Here is a 14,715-nt window from a genome sequence, read left to right on the forward strand (position 1 = left end):
AACTATGTGACCGATTATCTGGGAAATACCCATTTTTTCCTAAAAATATGGCGTTTACTCCCAGAAATACCAGCTTTCTCACATACATGTGATCTTTTCCCCCCAAAACAAGACATTTTCTCCCAGAAATACCACTACGCTTAGAAATACCTCACGTTTCATCCCAAGAATACTACTTGACGCTCCTCAGGATCACACTTACTCCCAGAAAAATGGCAGTTTCTTCCAGATAGACCAGTTTTTCTCCCAAATACACGACATTTTCTCCAAGATAGACCACTTTTCTCCCAAAGACGGGACATATTCCCCCAGAAATACCAGCTTCGTCTTAAAAATACGGCCTTTTTTCCCAAAATACCAGCTTTCTCACAAACACCTGTCATTTTCCAACCAAGGATGCTACTATCTCCCAGAAACAGCAGTTTTCTGAGAAATACCTGACATTTTCTCTCAAAAGTACTACTTGACACTCCTCAAGAGGACATTTTCTCCCATATTTACCATATTTTCTCCCCAAAGGACCAGTCGTCACACCAAAAATGTCACAGTTGCTCTCGAATAGAAGACATTCTCTCCCACCATTTCCGAGTTCTCTCCCTCAAGTATGTCATTTTCTCCCAGAAATACCACATTTCAGTGGTAAATTTCACCTTCTCTTCCAAAAAGAGGATATTTTCTCCCAGAAATACCCCTTCTCTTAGAACTACCACACGTTTTCTCCCAAAAATACTGGATGACAAAACCAAATGGGACACTTGCAACCAAGAAGAGGACTGGCACAACTGCAGAGCGGTGCCATCCTCATTGAAGAGGTGACGAGGAGTGTACAGGGAGGGGGGGCTGGGGACAGTCGGGGGACATGTGGGGTCTGCTGTGGGTGTGACATGGGGTCGGTGGTGTCACCATTGTTGGTGCTTCCCTTCACTGGATGCCACTGGGAGTCGTTGAGTGTCACTGTCTTCGGGTGACACCGTGACACAGGGTGACCTCGATGTGGAACAGCCGTGACGCAGCGTCCCCATCCCTGGCTGTCACTGTTGTTACCGTCATCTGGTGTCACCATCACTTGTGTGCCACCATCTATCGGGTGACACCATTCCCTGTACTCTGACCACCGCATGGGGCCAGGCACAGGCAGCTCTGTGTTGTCACCATGCTGTCACTGAGCCTCTCACTGTTCTTTGTCACCCCTCCAGGCCCGCCTAGAGCTGGACCTGGTGACACTGGAGTCCTCTGGCGCTGTCACCATCGTCTGACATGAGGATGGGGACACGCACGGTGGTGAACTCTGTGCCACCACCAGAGGGGACTGTGTGACACCAGCGTGGCACAGCCGTGACGCGGTGTCATCGTCATCGGGTGTCGCGTTCGGCAGCCAGCATCGGGTGTCACCGTCATGCAGAGGGGACAAAGGGACCCCCTGGGGACGTTGAGCTGAAGCTGGGGACACTGTAACCAGCTGGAGGACTTCCTGGAGAAGTGGGGACACAGCATCGTGCTGTCACACCACCAAAGTTGGGGACACCTTCATGGCACCCTGGTGGTGTCACGTACTGGAGATGGGGACACCCCCACAGTGTCACCCCCACGGACCACTTTGTTCCCATGGGTCGGGGGTTGACACCCCTCACTTTTGCAATTAAGGTTTATTTTTCGATAATGGGGGTTAGGGGATGTCCCCCCCCATGTCCCCATGTAAACTAAGCATGCACGCTGCAGTTTTCAGCCTAGGCTTTTAAGAGCAAAGCCAGAAAATTCCACACCGCTCAGTACAAAGCTGTGCGATGATGAGAGTGACTCAAGCTCTGCCCAAAGGATGAAAAGTAGCATCAAAACGGCTGAAGAGAGGGGGGACAATGAGGCAAGGTAGCACTGCAGAGAAGTCAGGAGAACACCTCTGCCTTCTGGGATCAGGAGCCTCTCTTCCCCCAACAGAGACGCCTGCAGGGTGAGGGGCACACGCTCACTTCTGCTCAGTGCTGCCCTGAGAAACTCAGACAGCTCGAGACAGCTGTTCTCTAACTCAGCGCGCCTGTGCTCAGGCCGTGCTACTTGCAGTTCTGTGCACGTGCTTTGCAGGCAGTGCGTTTATGGGCAGGGCCAAGGACTGGTGCGTCCATTGCTTCTATAACCTGCAGCATCCCCTGATGGAGATGTGGGAGTTCTGACCCAGCGCCGCGAGTGGAATAACGAGGAGGTGGTGCAGCAGCTCACTGAGTGCCACTGGACAAATCAGGCCGTGCGCTCTTTGTGAATACAAAGCTCCAATTGTTTATTGATGGACTGCAACCAGAGTGCCAAGTTGGGCTGCTGCCACGAAGCCGCTGCCTTCTGATGCTCCTCCACTCAGTCCTTCAGCTGCAGCTTCTCCATCATCTCCACAAGGCTGTTCATTGTGGAGGACTGGAAAGAAAGAAAGCGAGCGTCAAAGTAGGACACCGCTTCCCCCAGCATTCTACAATCCCCTTCACGTCTGACAGACAGAGAACAACAAGAGCCGTGTCTGTGCTCACCGAGGACTCACCTCTGCACGTGCAGCGGCAGCTCTCAGAGCAGCCTTCTTCATTTCTGCTCTCCTCTCTTTTTGTCGTTGTCGTCTTGCTATAGAGAAAGAGGAGAGAAATTCAGTTTGTCAACAGCAAAACCGCGGAAACATGGGTACATGAAAACAGGTTAGGAAGCCTCTCAGGGAAGGGTATTTCCAGTGGGACAAGCAGAAGGCCGTCATGGATTTCATGGGAAAAGAGAGGGTTACACTTTCTGGCACTTCCTTGCCATTGGACTCGGCAGCCTTCTACTCTTTTCCCCTCTCCGCAGAGAGAAGGAGAAAGCAAAGCAAATCCTAAGCAAACTCCATGCACCTGATAAGGGAAGCACCTCACCAGGGCAGCTGCAGCACCTTCCTACCTCTTCGCTTTGAGGTCCGGAACCGCTCAGTCGGCGCTGGGGCAGGCCCAGGGTGTGTTGCTGGAGCTGGCACACCGCCTCTGCTCTGATGTGGGCTCTGAGCCTTCTCCCCATCGCGCTCCACCTTCACTTGTTTCTTGGCAGGCCACAGCTCTGCTTTTTGCTCCTCTTCCTCCACTCCCTTGCGCTTTCTTGCAGCCATGGTCTTGGAGAGGGAGTGGTTGTCAACTGCAGGGGAAGGTCTTTCCCCTCTGCTGGGACCTGCTGTTCCAGGAAGCCCTCCTGGAGCCTGGAGAGGAGCTTTCGCGTACATCTTGCCGTTTGGCTCAGCACCTCTCCCTGTTCAAATCAAGCAAGGGGAAGCAGCAAGATTAAAAGAGAGTCACACACTGCCTTCGGTCTGCAAAATGGGCCACAATGCTAGGAACTCTCGAGTGTTCACAGCAATGGACCTTGGGATCTTGGCTGAACTGTGGGCCATTTCCAATTGGGACAGGAAAGGCAACTGTAATCCCCAGGGATTAAGATCTCAAGCAACACGCAACGACAGCAGTCCCAGGAAAGGACAGACAGAAAGCCTAACTAGAAAGACAGTGCACCAAACCCAGATGCTGCTGTGTGTCTGTACCTCTCTTGGGGGCTGTGCCACGCTCCATGCTCCTCCCCTGGCTTCCTGCAAGGCTGCGCTTCACTGCAAGCCTGCTTGCATCAGCTTCTGTCAGAAAGGAAACAAGAAAGACATGAAGAGCATCTCTTTGGAGGAGCATTTTAGCACAGCCAACCACAAACTCCTCAAGCGTAGTTTCTTCAATTGGCCTTTCTGCTGCTACAACGCTGTGCCATTTCTGCAGTCAGCACAGATCTGCAGTGCCCCTTCTTTTCTCCTCCATCCCACACAGCCCTTCATGCAGCCCTATTTAGAGGCAGGTACCCACACCACAGCTCACAAGAGCTTCTTACCTGGGGAGGCTTTCCGTTTCCCCCCAAGCCCAGCACCATTCCATGGACGAGCAGGCTCCGTCCCTACAACAACAGATTGTGTGTTGATTTCACAGACACCAGGAGCAGCACTGTCCTGTTAGCCCACGTCCACCACAAAAACCAAAAGACACTCTTCTACAGCCAGAACAGAAACTGATCTTTAAACTGCAGTGCGCTTGCACAAAGCACTACTGCTCTCATTCCCGCTCAGGTGGCAGCAGAGGAACCCCAGTCTGCCTGACAGCTCTGCATGCTGCAGAGCAAAGCTGCGTCAGCACACAAAACGCTATCAGCTGCAAAAGTCGAGGCACGGATTTTTTGTCCCTACAGGGAATGCACTCAGCTCTGAGCACCACCACTTACACACACACTTCTGTCTCACTGCTGCCATCTGTTGCTGTTGGCCTCTCTAATGCTTCCACCATGGTTACCGGACATCCCTGCAGTGCTGCACCGCTCAGAAGTAATACTTAAAATGCATTCTTCCATACTTCATGACAGAGGACTGCAGAGACTCACTTTTGCGTGGTGCTAAGGATGGTCCGTCCCCATCGCGTCCCTCTGTGCGCTGCAAGGCGCTGTTGGTTCTCTGGCAGCCTGCTGGGTGCTGCTCCCTAGCACAGGGAACCGCGCCGCGCTGCTTCTGAGGAGAGAAATAAAGGAAGGGCCATGGAAACGGGCACCCAACGTTTGCAAAGAGATGCAGCGTTCCAGATGGTGCCAGAGATGGGTATCAGAGTGCTGAGACGTTAGTTATCACTAACGGAAACATTTGGGAGCGCATTCACAACATCTGCACGCGCTGCAATTTCTGGGCATATCCAGCTTTCTCATCGTTCAGGTGGAGAAGACGGGCGCTCTCAGACATCACTTCGGGGGGTTAAACCAACACACCTGCAAACACCAGCATTATTCCGAGGGAAACAGTGACTTCAGGTGCCACAGTTCAACCCATGCAAAATTACCGTACACAGCCTTAGCTCTTCACCACTATTTCTTCCCCACCCTTTACTACTGCAGGCAGCTAGAACAAACTTCTCAGCAGAAACCCAGGGCAGCTGGCAAACCATAACCAGGCGCAGCTGGCAGGAGGGCAGTGCCCGCTCTCTGCTCCCACCCTGCCCCAGCAGGTTAAGGAGCCTGGCAATGCTGTCCTGTTGCTGCAAGTGCACAACCCAGCCGCTTACTGAGCTAACAAAGGACCAGCAGGGCTCCCCCTGCTCCACCCCTTCCGCTCCAAAACCAGAGAAAGGAGAAACCCAAGCGAAAGAAACCCAGCCATACCTTTCCACGTGCAAAGCAGCGATGGGAACTGCGTCCGTCTCCCTGCTGAGACATGCTGGGGAACGTCTCAGGGGAAGCTCAAGTTCCCGGGGTCCTCTCCACAGGGACTGCCCGCACTGTTGGAAAGAGCTGGCTTCACTCTCTCTTCAAGTGCCTCGATCCCCAAAATCTCCTTTTGGAAAGGAAAAAGGAACCCTAAGGAAAGAACCTGCAAGTGAAAAACAGTGAGGAAGAAGCATTTTCCCAGCATTCTTCTGCTGTGCAGTTTAGACTCTCGGGCAGGGCAATGTCTCGAAACCAGCTGGTTACAAGGACTGTCCCCAAAATACACCCAGCTCCTGTACAGCTGCCATGATTTCTGACAGCAAGCGTTCTCCATCTCCTCAATAGTTACGCGCCTTGAAGCACATGGCTGGTGTTGCTGTCCTGAAGAAAACTCCCTCTGTCTCACCGCCAGCCGGGACGAGGGCTGATGCAGCGTGCCCACCCCAGCCCAGCTTTCCTGCTGAGACACCTCCCGGCAACCACCCAGCACCAAACCCAGCTCACCTGCTCGGCCTGCTCAGCCTGAGCTGTGCCCAGCTCACGCACACGCCGCAGCGGTGCTTCCGACGGGCTCTCGCAGGGTGATCTCTCAAGGAAAGCTCACAGCTCAGTCTCTGCGTGCAGCACGCTCACCAGAGCACCAGCTCTGCTCACCGGCTGTGCCACAAACGCTCCCACCTCGGCGATGACTGTGACCTCAGCGAGTGCCCGCATCACTTCTGTGCTTCCATCATAAGCAAAGGGCGTGCTCACCTCCCAGATCCAAATTTTAGGAAACCAACACCACGGTCTCCCAACGGGTTTATTTAAGTAAAAGAACAGAGAAATTAAGATGACCCTCGTGCAGCCAGTTCTTGCTCAGGTGCTGCACAATCGGACCAAGGAGATGTTACCCCCAGGCTGCCTCCAGCTTGGAGGATTTGAGCTCCCAAGCAACCAGCAAGCATTTGGACGTGTCCTCCCCCTGCTTTTTACAAGGACAGACGAGTCCTTCTTGGGATGCCAGCTATTCTGCAAAGGCGGAATAGCTCTGTTCTTGGGCCGCAGCTCCATGGCCACGTGCTTCTCAAATACTGGGGCTGCATTACCTCCTGGGCATCCACACGTGCTCTGACTCTCCCGCAGGGTTTCTGGCTTCCTGCTGGGGAGCTTCTCATCTTCTGCAATATCATTCCTGCCTCCTCTGGTACCATCCTGGGAGATGCTGCGGAGCTCATGAGCCGGAACTACCTTCCTCCCATCAGCAGCTGCTCTTGCTTTAAAGAAGTGCCAGCACCTACGAATCAGCTTGGAGAAAGTAATTCTGGGGACCCAGAGACACTGCAAGTCTCAGTGCAGCTCCCACAAGAACGCTGCTGTTAAATCCATAGAATCATAGAATGGATCAGGTTGGAAAAGACCTGAAAGATCATCGAGTCCAACCGCAACCTGACCATACTCCCCTAACTCTAACAACCCACCACTCAATCATGTCCCTGAGCACCACATCCAGAGCTCTTTAAACACGTTCAGGGACAGCCAGGACACATCCCCAATTAGCCAGGACTGCTGAAGGATGATGGAGAGCGGCTTGGCAGCCACGTCTGCCAACCCCCTCAGCACCCCAAGGTTCAATCCATCCGGCCCCATGGCTTTCAAAGCAGGTTTTGTTTCTTTAATTATTGTCTCCCATTCTATCTTTTCTTTTAGAAAGGAATCTAAAAGATGAAAAGTAAGAAAGTACTAAACAAAATGAATCAAAAGAAATGAAAAAAGGAAAGAAAGGGGAAGAGATGAAAAGAGACGGAAAGAAAAGGGGAGAGGGAAAGAAAAGGGGGGAGGGAAAGAAAAGGGGAGAGGGAAAGAAAAGGGGAGAGGGAAAGAAAAGGGGAGAGGGAAAGAAAAGGGGAGAGGGAAAGAAAAGGGGAGAGGGAAAGAAAAGGGGAGAGGGAAAGAAAAGGGGAGAGGGAAAGAAAAGGGGAGAGGGAAAGAAAAGGGGAGAGGGAAAGAAAAGATGGAAAACAGAAAACAAAATGAAAAAAGGTAAAAAAGGGAAGAAAAGAAGAAAAAGGAAAGGAGAAAAAACCATCCTTCCATCACCATTGCTACCACAAGCACTAAACCATATCCTGTAACTAATCCAGATGCCTCTTGAACACTGCCAGGGACGGCGACTCCACCACCTCCCTGGGCAGCCATTCCAGTGCCTGGCTCCTCTCTGAGAGAACAAGTTCTTCCTTATGTCTAACCTAAACCTCCTCTGGTACAACTTATGGCCATTTGCTCGGGTCCTGTTTGTTGCCTGGGAGAAGAGGCCAAACCCCTCCTCATCACAGCCTCCATTCAGGAAGTTGTAGACACGTTCCAGGGCCTCAATGTCTTTTTTTGTAGTGAGCGGCCCAAAACTGAACACAGTGCTCAATGCGTGGCCTCACCAGGGCTGAGTACAGGGGGATGATTCCCTCCCTGCTCCTGCTGGCCACGCTATTTCTAATGCAAGATGCTGTTGGCCCTCTTGGCCACCTGGGCACACCTCTGTCCCTGGAAAGGTGATGGAACAGCTTGTGCTGGATGCCATCTCCAGACAACTGGAAGAAAAGGAGGTTATCAGGAGTAATCAGCAAGGGTTCACCAGGGGGAGGGCATGCTTGACCAACCTGGTAGCCTTCTACAATGTTGTCACTGGCTGGGTGGATGTAGTGCATGTAGTCTACCTTGCTTTCAGCAAGGCGTTTGATACCGTCTCCCACAACATCCTTATGACAAAGCTGAGGAAGTGTGGACAGATGAGTGGACAGTGAGGTGGGTTGAGAACTGGCTGACTGGCAGAGTGCAGAGGGTCGTCGTTGGCGGTGCAGAGTCCGGTTGGAGACCTGTAACCAGCGGTGTTCCTCAGGGGTCGGTGCTGGGTCCGGTCTTGTTCAACATCTTCATCAATGTCCTCGATGAGGGAATAGTGCTCACCCTCAGCAAGGGTGATCTGTGAGGCCCCGTGTACTGAAAGGCAGCCACACGGTCTCCCATGAGCCTTCTGTTCTCCGGGCTCAACAAGCCCAAACCTCTCAGTCTCTCTCCAAAGGAGACATTCCCGATGCTTTGAAGCCTTTGAAGTCACGTTCCTGATGTCCAAGTTACGTGCCCATCATGTGTTAATGCTGCTGTGCCAATCGGTGGGCTCAACAGCTGCAACAAAGACACCAACGTCTTTGGGATAGGCTTATTTTACTGCCTATGACAAAATAAAACCAAAGTCATATTGGCAGCGTCTATAGCCAAAAGAGAAGCTTAGCAGTAAAGGGAATAAGCAAGGCAGTGGGCCTACTCATTGCCACGTGAGCACAGTGGTGAAGAAAGATCCACGACCAATAGCCCCAGCACTTTACCATCAGCCAGATCCGCAGTCACTGGGGAGCCCCGTTTGCAGGGAGGATCTGAAGAACCTCTCCCAGCCATGGGGAAGTTGCACAGCAATGCATCCATCCCACGAGTGAGGCGTCCAGAGCTGCTGCAAGCATCTCCAGCCTTTCTAGCACGGAGTAAACCAATGTACGGAGCAGTCCGGGGGAACAGCCGCTGCCCTCTTTCTCCTCTTGGTTTTCGTCCCGAAGCCTGCCCAGGGCTCAAGGGGAACAAAAGGCGTCGTGCTGTCAATCTTGCTGTAGCACGGGCCTCTTTGGCAAGACTGTCTGCCCAGCCCCCCCGCGTCGGGCTTCGTCGGGTAACGAACTCAGCAGCAAAGCGCCGTGACTTCCTCTGCCTGCCCTGGAGCCGCAGCCCGAGAGCTTTCCGGCCCCCGGCCTCCCTCTCCCTGGTCAGCGCCAGCGCCGCCAGCTTTCTTCTCGGACAGACGTGAATACAGAAAACGGCAGTCGAGTCCTCCGCCTGCGGGGCAGCGGCTCAGCACGGCGCTGCTGACCGTTCGAGCCGAGCCGAGCCGGAACCGAAGGCGGCCGCCCGACTCTGCCGGGCTCGAACGCGTCTCGATCGGCGGGGTCGGTCCCTCTCTTTCGGGGCTGCCCGGCTCGGCCAGGAGCCGCTCCCGGACACCGGGCGTCCCGCCGCTCGCAGTCAGCCGCCGGTTCTCAGCCGGCGGCGCCCCGCCGCGACGCCGACTCCGGAGGACGGCTCCGTTCTGACGCGGGACGGACGGGGCCCCGAGGCGCGGGGCGGGCGGCGGCGGGGACGCGGGGCGGCGGAGCGCCGCTTTCCCGGCACGGAATCCCGCGGCCGCCATTGGCGGAGAGCCCGCGCTCGGCCCCGCCTCTCCCGCTCTCCTATTGGTCGGCCCGCGGAACGGGGCGGGCGCTCCCGGCGGGGTCGTTTGCGCCCGCGGTCGCGCCGTCATTGCGTCATCACCGCGCGCGTCCCGCGTGGCCCCGGCCCGGCTGCCCGCGGCGCTGCCCCGCGCCGCGCGCCCGCTCCGCTTCCGGGGACCCGGGGCCCGCGCCCCCGGATCCTTTTCCTCCGCGCGGCCTTCCAGCCGCTCTGCCCCCGGCCTGCAGAGATGCCTCGGGTCGTCGTGACCGAAGTGCGGGACCGGCGCGTGGCGGTGTTGAACGTCGTTCCGTTGGCATCAGCCGTCGGTCAGCCCGTCCAGAGCCCTGTGCGGGGCCTTCGTTTCCTCAGGCGGATAACGGGAGGATGCCGGAGCCGAGGGGCGGTGGGAGGGAGGCGGGGACGGGAGCATCCTGCCGTGCCGCCAGCAGCCCGGGGGCCGCGTGCTGTGGGTGCCGGCACGAAGCTCCGCCGTCCGTCAGCACGGGAGCTGCGGTTCTGGTGCAGCAGCAGGAGCTCAGCGCAGCCCTGCAGAGAGCGGTCCGGCAGCACGGGAGGAAGATGACGGCCTGGAGCGCGAGTGCCTCAGCAGTGTCTGCAGCCTGCGAGGAGCCGAGCCGGGCTGGGGAGAGGAAGGTGTGGGAGTCCCGGGGAGGGACGCGCGATGGCAGCGTTATTGGCAGGATCAGCTGCTTCCTCCACCGCTCCCGACGCCGAGCACTGGTTTCCTTTGAGAAGCAGCCCACTGTCACATCTGTGGGGTTCCGCAGGACACACAGGCATGGGGTAAGTTTAGGTTGGATATCAGGACAAACTTCTGTGCGGAACTTCTACAGCCGTGGGTGGGATCCCCCTGAGCTCCCCTTCTCCAGGCTGAGCAGCCCCCTCTCTCTCAGCCTCTTGTCATGGCAGAGGTGTTCCAGTCCCTTCACCATCTTGGTAGCCCTGCGTTGGACTCTTTCCAGCATGTCCAGCTGTCTCCTGTACTGGGAGCCCAGAGCTGGACGCTGTTCTCCAGCTGCAGCCTCCCCAGTGCCGAGCAGAGCAAAAGGAATGGTGCAGAATACTGGTCCTTACCTGCTACAAGAGAAGTCAGGACTAGGGCTATGATGGGAGCGCATTGCTTTATGATTGACGTGGAGAACTGCTAGGAAGAAGGCCTGGTGGGCCTGAACACAGATGCCGGGTGGTCCAGCTTTTGTTTCACTGGAAACCAGGTACTCCGTGGGCAGCAATATGGAGATATGTTCTCCATGCAGTTGTGCCCCCGTGGCTTCTTTCTGATATGCTTGGGAAGTCCCACTAGAACAGGCTGCCGTGTGAGACAGAAGTGAGAGAGAAGCATCAGTTGTGTGGGTGGAGTTTTACTATCTCTGTGTTCACATCTTTCATGTTTGTCTTCTTTTTTTTTTCCAGTTCAACTCTGCGTGCGTCGGTCTGCCTTTGCTAAATCCTCTTCTTGTGGCCTTAGGCAACAATCGAGGGGGTCTCAAGTTTCAGCGCTGAGCAAGAAGCGCAGGCACTCAGGAAGGCCATGAAGGGCTTTGCTAAGTTGATCTCCCTCCATGGTCAACTGTTGTCGTAGGCGCTAACGAGATATCGGGCTGTGATGTGAAAGGACCCCCTGCTGTGTTTTGGTAGGCGATAACGGGGTATCGGGTTGTGACGCGATAGGACCTTCCCCGCTCTGTGAGTAACGTGTGAGTAACACGTGACGCATGCTTAGGGGGCTTAGGCGATAGGGATGTGTATGTAAGGGGTTGTTGTGCCTTAATAAATTGCCATTTGCTTCTATATCATATTGGTGTCAATGTTGCTATGGCCCTAGCGAATGCAGATCGCTAGCCCCTAGGCAGTGCGGCCTTTGACACGGTGGTTGCCGGAGTTAACAAATGGTGCCCCGTGTGAGGAGATCGGACTGTCACCCTTTACCTTCCAGCAACTAGCAGTGCGGTGTCAGGCTGACGCCGGGGCCCACAGTCGGCAGAAGGCAGCGTGCTAGTGTCGCTGTGCTGAGGTCTGGGCTATCATTGAATTGTAACGGGGCTCATAGTCAGCGGGAGGCAGCGTGGTTGTGTCGCTGCGCTGAGGTCTGGGCCATCATCAAGCGAGAACCAGCGCGGTACAGGCGCTGTGCCACGATTCGTAGTCAGCGGAACGGCAGGGTAGCGGTGCTGCGCTGAGGTCCGAATCATGGAACCGGTAATTAAGGTAATACTTCAGCTGTGCAAAGATTACTGTGACAAGAACATTCCTTCTAAGAAGGAGGTCGCTGCAGTTATCTCCAGGTTAGAGCAGGAGGGGGAGGTTAACGCCCCCCAAGAGATTCTTGACCACTGGAGGTGGGACAATCTCACCTCCGCGCTCACGCAACATATTGTGAGCGCACAGAAGGGTGGATCTGAGCTAAAAACTTGGGGCCTGATACTAGGAGCGTTGAAGGCAGCCAGAGAGAAAAAAAAAGTATCGGTGGAGGCTCGGTTGCTTTTGGGTCTCAGCGACGGGGCTGGGACACCGGACCCAGGGGGCTCCGGAGGGGGCTCGGGAGCGGTGGTTGTTTACAGGGACCGAGAGGAGACAGAGCCGCGAGCTGAACTGACAGTGCCCAGTCTGAAAGAAGACAGACAACAAGATAGCAGAGGACGTTCGCTGACTCACCCCCCCCCGCCACCATATCCAGACTGGTTGGGTGAAACGTTGTATCCTTTATCTGAATTGTGTCAGTGCGCCCAGGGTCAAGGGAGCGGAGGAGGGTACGACCCACACGGGCAAGAGCAGCTTACTGCCGGCACAGGGAGGGGGCAGACAAAAGGCCTGCTGTCTCAGATTACACCCAAGGGCAATAACTCGGGCAATAGCTGGAGCAACAGCTCAGCAGATGAAGGGGAAGTTAGTTCTGGGAGAAATGTTAGGGCATTGTTGCGGGCCGCCCCGGGAACACTTAACACCCCAGGAGAAATTATCCAGTGCGTCAGCCTGCGACATCAAAAATCTCTGCAGCGACAAGGGCCGTGTTTTCAGTGTGGCCAATATGTGGAGATAGAGCCTGGCAGGGTATCCCAAAGAACCCCCTTGGTGGCCCGTGTTACTTAGGGAAGCTAACGATGCTTGCTCCAAATTATACTGGCTGTCTTAGTGTGTCTCATAGCTTACATCCTAATAGGTGTCACCGCAATATGAGCCTGGAACCTGAGTGTGATGATGCAGTTAAGTTGTGGAGTGTCACAGTATGCATCTTTGTTTCAGCGGTAGCAGCTTTAGTCCAAATAGAAAGACTGGCATGTTGGTCTGCGAAACAAGCCAATATGACAACGCTTATGCTAAATGCAATGCTTGAAAATCTTAGTAGTGTTTGCCATACGCTGTTACAAAGTAGAGCGGCTATTGACTTCTTGCTGTTAGCTCAAGGACATGGATGTGAGGATGTTGAAGGAATGTGCGGCTTTAACCTCAGTGTGTCAATACATAAACAGCTACAATGGATGCAAAAACATATGCAGAAGATTAAAGAAGAGAGTGATCCCTTTGGCAGTTGGCTGGATGGACTGTTCGGGGAAATGGGCTCATGGTTAAAGCAATTGCTTAAGGTTCTCGCAATAGGGCTCGCAATCTTTGCATGTCTTTTGATTTGCTTTCTGTGCTTTATAGGATGTCTGCAAAATAGCCTGCAACAAATGATTGAGAGGACTTTTGACCAACGAGTAGAGTGTCTTAAGCTATGTGAGAGACTGTAAGAAATGCAACATAGGGCTATTAGGCAGTATGCAAATATCGCGCTGTAACGGGGCAAGGCTTTACCGAGCACGGGGAGGGGGAGATGTTGTCATAGGCGCTAACGAGATATCAGGCTGTGATGTGAAAGGACCCCCTGCTGTGTTTTGGTAGGCGATAACGGGGTATCGGGTTGTGACGCGATAGGACCTCCCCCACTCTGTGAGTACGTGTGAGTAACACGTGACGCATGCTTAGGGGGCTTAGGCGATAGGGATGTGTATGTAAGGGGTTGTTGTGCCTTAATAAATTGTCATTTGCTTCTACATCATATTGGTGTCAGTGTTGCTATGGCCCTAGCGAATGCAGATCGCTAGCCCCTAGGCAGCGCGGCCTTTGTCACGGTGGTTGCCGGAGGTAACAGCAGAGGATATGGGGATAGGGGCCACAGGCTGCAGGAGCAGAGTGCTGCTCAGGAGAAGGCAACGTGTGAGGTAAAGGTGGCACATACGGGCTTTTGTGGTCACCTTGGGTTATGGCTCGTGGGGTTATGGCTCAGGGCCACACCTTCGGGTCACAGGGCCCCCCGTCCCCTCTCCAGAGGAATTAAAAGCACTCCACCACCACCCCACACCCCCCCTTTTCACCTCAACCCACTCCCCACATCCTCACGTTCCCCTTGTGTCCCTATACGACCCCATATCCCAGTGTCCCACTTGCAGCCCTGTGGGATAAACAAAGTCATTATCTGCTAACGTGTAAAAAAGCTTAGCAGTAAGTTGAGCCAGACACAAACACACAGGAGACACCTGACTCCTACATGTAACCAGTTGTTTTTGCGCGGGTATAAAAGGTTGTGAGCACCTACAATAAAGGTCCTTCGTTCTGCACCAGCAAGGGAGTCTGCGCCTCTCTCGCCAAACCAGCAAGGGAGCTCGGAGCCCTCTTGCCACAAAGAAGAGAGGAGAGGAGAGAAACGATAGAGCAGAACAAAGAAAAAGGGAAGAGAGGAGCTTTTAAGGGGAAGAACAGGAGAGGGATGAGCAAGAGGGGAAGAGAAAGAGGTAAGAAGAGCAGATCTAAAAAGGACAAGAGAAAAAGAGATGGCGGGGAGAACAGAGGGAACAGCAAAAGAGGGAAGGGCAAATGGAAGAAGAAAGGAAGGAATGGGGCAGAGAAAAGAGGGAGAAGAGTGCAGAAAAAAAAAGGAGAGGAGAGAAAGAGAAAAGGCCACAGCAAACTGAGTTACTGAGAAAAGAAAAAAAGAAGGAATATGAATAATTTTTAAGTTCTACTAAAGTCAAAGTCTTATTAAGACAGATTTTTTTTTTTTTTTTTTTTGCAGTGTTTGTATCTTCTAGACAATTAAAGAATATTCAGGAACATTTTCAGTACATTTTTGTAACGTCTGTTTCATCTCAGCTGCTCTAAAATGCCCAACAGGTGTCGGGGGGGGATCATCTCCTTAAAGGCACTCAGAAAATCCCACTTCTTGTGTCTAACATCGACAAGCTTACCTTCATGAAGGAGTAG

General features: G+C 53.9%; 2 protein-coding genes across 6 annotated transcripts; one reads left to right on the forward strand and one right to left on the reverse strand.

Annotated features, from left to right (window-relative positions):
* Positions 1-2,239: 2,239 nt before the first annotated feature.
* On the reverse strand, positions 2,240-9,364 carry LOC149914785 (zinc finger CCCH domain-containing protein 11A-like). Of its 5 annotated transcripts, none has more exons than XM_090125781.1 (8): positions 7,854-9,364; positions 5,722-6,493; positions 5,173-5,380; positions 4,408-4,531; positions 3,868-3,930; positions 3,536-3,622; positions 2,908-3,246; positions 2,240-2,601 (listed from the first exon to the last, which is right to left on the reverse strand). In XM_090125781.1, the coding sequence occupies exons 3-8, from the start codon at positions 5,224-5,226 to the stop codon at positions 2,510-2,512; spliced, it is 759 nt and encodes a 252-aa protein (XP_089981907.1). In that variant the 5' UTR covers positions 5,227-5,380; positions 5,722-6,493; positions 7,854-9,364; the 3' UTR covers positions 2,240-2,509. The 5 variants fall into 5 exon arrangements, 4 of the variants coding, with proteins under 4 accessions (XP_089981907.1, XP_089981906.1, XP_089981905.1 ...); XM_090125780.1 differs by having other exon boundaries at positions 5,722-7,737; XM_090125779.1 differs by having other exon boundaries at positions 5,722-7,784.
* A 211-nt stretch (positions 9,365-9,575) lies between these two features.
* Positions 9,576-12,564, forward strand: LOC149914786 (uncharacterized). Its single transcript, XM_090125394.1, has one exon. It carries the CDS (start codon positions 11,665-11,667, stop codon positions 12,562-12,564), a length of 900 nt encoding a protein of 299 aa, XP_089981520.1. The 5' UTR covers positions 9,576-11,664.
* Positions 12,565-14,715: the final 2,151 nt, after the last annotated feature.

The sequence above is a fragment of the Phasianus colchicus genome, chromosome 27, assembly GCF_987193195.1.
Source record: "Phasianus colchicus chromosome 27, bPhaCol1.hap1.1, whole genome shotgun sequence".
NCBI classification, from domain to species: Eukaryota; Metazoa; Chordata; class Aves; order Galliformes; family Phasianidae; genus Phasianus; species Phasianus colchicus.

Excerpts from the sequence above, each read along its gene's own strand:
- LOC149914786 (XM_090125394.1), top strand. The coding sequence starts at position 11,665 with ATGGAACCGGTAATTAAGGTAATACTTCAGCTGTGCAAAGATTACTGT.
- LOC149914785 (XM_090125781.1), bottom strand. The coding sequence starts at position 5,226 with ATGTCTCAGCAGGGAGACGGACGCAGTTCCCATCGCTGCTTTGCACGT. Across the intron at positions 3,247-3,535 it reads TGGCACAGCCCCCAAGAGAG|GGAGAGGTGCTGAGCCAAAC; the intron begins GTACAGACACAC and ends TGATTTGAACAG. Across the intron at positions 2,602-2,907 it reads CCGGACCTCAAAGCGAAGAG|CAAGACGACAACGACAAAAA; the intron begins GTAGGAAGGTGC and ends CTTTCTCTATAG.